Genomic DNA, 2,079 nt, shown 5'->3' with positions numbered 1-2,079 from the left:
ATTTGCTTTGAATGAATCTGTCCATGATTACTGCGATAAAGATTTAGTTCTTTAGTAAGCCCTTTTCCTCTCTGTAAACCTATGAAATTAGGTGATTGGAATTCGTGGTATTGGTATTAGAATTCCATGTTATTAATGTTGTAGTCAAGACTCCTTGATGTCATCAAGTGAGGTTTTATGTATGCATTTTAGAAATCTGTTGAAAGGGATGTTGCCTTTGCTTGTCAGTATGGGTTGCATTTACTCTGTACCTTCAAAATAATTCTTACTGTATATGTTTGTTTTATAAAAAAAATGTGAAGCTGATATCCTGTTCATATTTGCTTGGTCTAGTTGTCTGCAAACTCAATTTTGCCAGAATATACATGCTGGACTGCTATTCTTCTTTTGCCAATGTGCCAGAAGCATGGACCAAACTACATATGTATCTTCGATAAGAGCTTGTGGACACTCCTTCACCTTTTTCATATTGTTTTTTATAGTCTGTAGTGTTGTTTTGCATGTCTGGAAAGAGGCATACCTTAGTTTTGTGCTACTTCTGTTCAGTCCTTCTTTTGAGAGTTAATCAATAACACTAAGTCCTCGTTATACTATGGTTTGGTAACTTTAAAGGATGAGGAGTTATATGGATAAATATCAGTGATAGCGGTTTGATTAGTCTATTTTGAATATTTTTATAACACTATATGTACTTTCTGACTTTCAGTTTGTGATTATCTTACATATGTAAGTTTAATTACTACACTAAATATTGCTTAATGTCTTTGAATTGCAGAACTCTATAGTTCCTTCTCTATTTGTTATTGCCACAGAATAAGATGAAAAAAATTGATTCTGTAATTATATAGCTGTAAATTTCAGTTTTCTATAGATGAACAAATAATCTCTCCATTACACTGTTAAGGGTTGGAGTTAAATGTGTAATATCATAGTTGCATATAACATTATCGGTGTCACAGTAGCTACTTAGTGATGTAACATGTATTGTAATGTAGGAGTATTAACATATATATTTGTTATGATAGTAGGCATGTTCTACACCATCTTCACCATACAGTAGGAGTAGTACCATTATTATACAATGTATAATGCAAGTAACTTAGCTATGTGAACACAGGAAGCACAAAAAAATAAATCAGATTAAGAATTTATTGAAATATGATGAAGAAATATTAACCCAAGAGTCTCATTTGATTAGTTTACTTTTTGCTTTTGAGCAGTTATATGGTTCTAATTTGTGTAGTATTACAAGTTCTGTGTCATGAATAATAGGAATTTGTATTTGCTTTATTGTTTTATTACAAATGCAAAGGAAATTTATATTGTATTACAGACTTTACCCAAAATTTACATTTCCTTTTCTAACACTGTATTCACTTTGCTTTCTCCTTCATATAAGGTTTTATTATATTTGCTTACTTATCTATTTGCCTGTTTGATATTTGATTCACTAAAATAATGTTGCAGATTCAAAACCATGGAACTTAATTTAACTCGAGTTGACTACCTGCAAGTTGGCCTTACCTCTACAAAATGTCTTCGTGTTCTACCTTCAACTTCACCAAAAAGTCAGCAAAAGGTGTGTGATAACTTTAGATATTTTGATATCTTCATGGAGAATTAACCTTTTTGGGGGGAAGGACTTCTCTAAGGAGTTATATGACTTCAAATTGACAACACGAAATACCAGGTTTTTGGTGTATGTATATAACTGAGAAATCTTTTGAAAAGATTATTGTCCTTACTTTCCTATTGCATTTATTTGTTTTGTGATTTACACTAAAAGCAAACATATCTGTATGTACTCATGAAAACTAATTTTCAAAAGTACAATTAGAGTTAGAAAAAATAAAATATCAACTGAAATCATGATTGTGGTCGTTAAACAGGTCGTAGTTGGCGATCACGATGGAGTGATTCAACTTTTCAACATGAAGCGGGGTGAGGTGCAGTACAGCTTCCAGAGTGGTGTCAGCAAGAGCATCACTCGTGTTGAACTTGGAGGAGCTCTTGGTAAGGGCAGATATTGGTACATATTCACAGGGGAAGGTGAAAGATTCATGTTGAACAAGTTGTTAG

The 2,079-nt window shown here is 32.5% G+C and overlaps 1 protein-coding gene across 1 annotated transcript in view; it reads left to right on the top strand.

The window, feature by feature from the left end:
• Nucleotides 1-2,079, top strand: part of LOC119585838 (Bardet-Biedl syndrome 7 protein homolog) — a 21,175-nt gene that overhangs the window by 1,428 nt on the left and 17,668 nt on the right. The window contains exons 2-3 of the mRNA XM_037934570.1: nt 1,468-1,579; nt 1,890-2,013. Coding sequence (XP_037790498.1) covers nt 1,478-1,579; nt 1,890-2,013 — 226 coding nt within the window. The 5' untranslated portion in view covers nt 1,468-1,477. The remainder of the gene's footprint in view (nt 1-1,467; nt 1,580-1,889; nt 2,014-2,079) is intronic.

Source organism: Penaeus monodon, chromosome 20, assembly GCF_015228065.2.
Source record: "Penaeus monodon isolate SGIC_2016 chromosome 20, NSTDA_Pmon_1, whole genome shotgun sequence".
In the NCBI taxonomy this organism is placed as follows: Eukaryota; Metazoa; Arthropoda; class Malacostraca; order Decapoda; family Penaeidae; genus Penaeus; species Penaeus monodon.
This window is presented reverse-complemented; position numbering and strand designations above follow the sequence as displayed.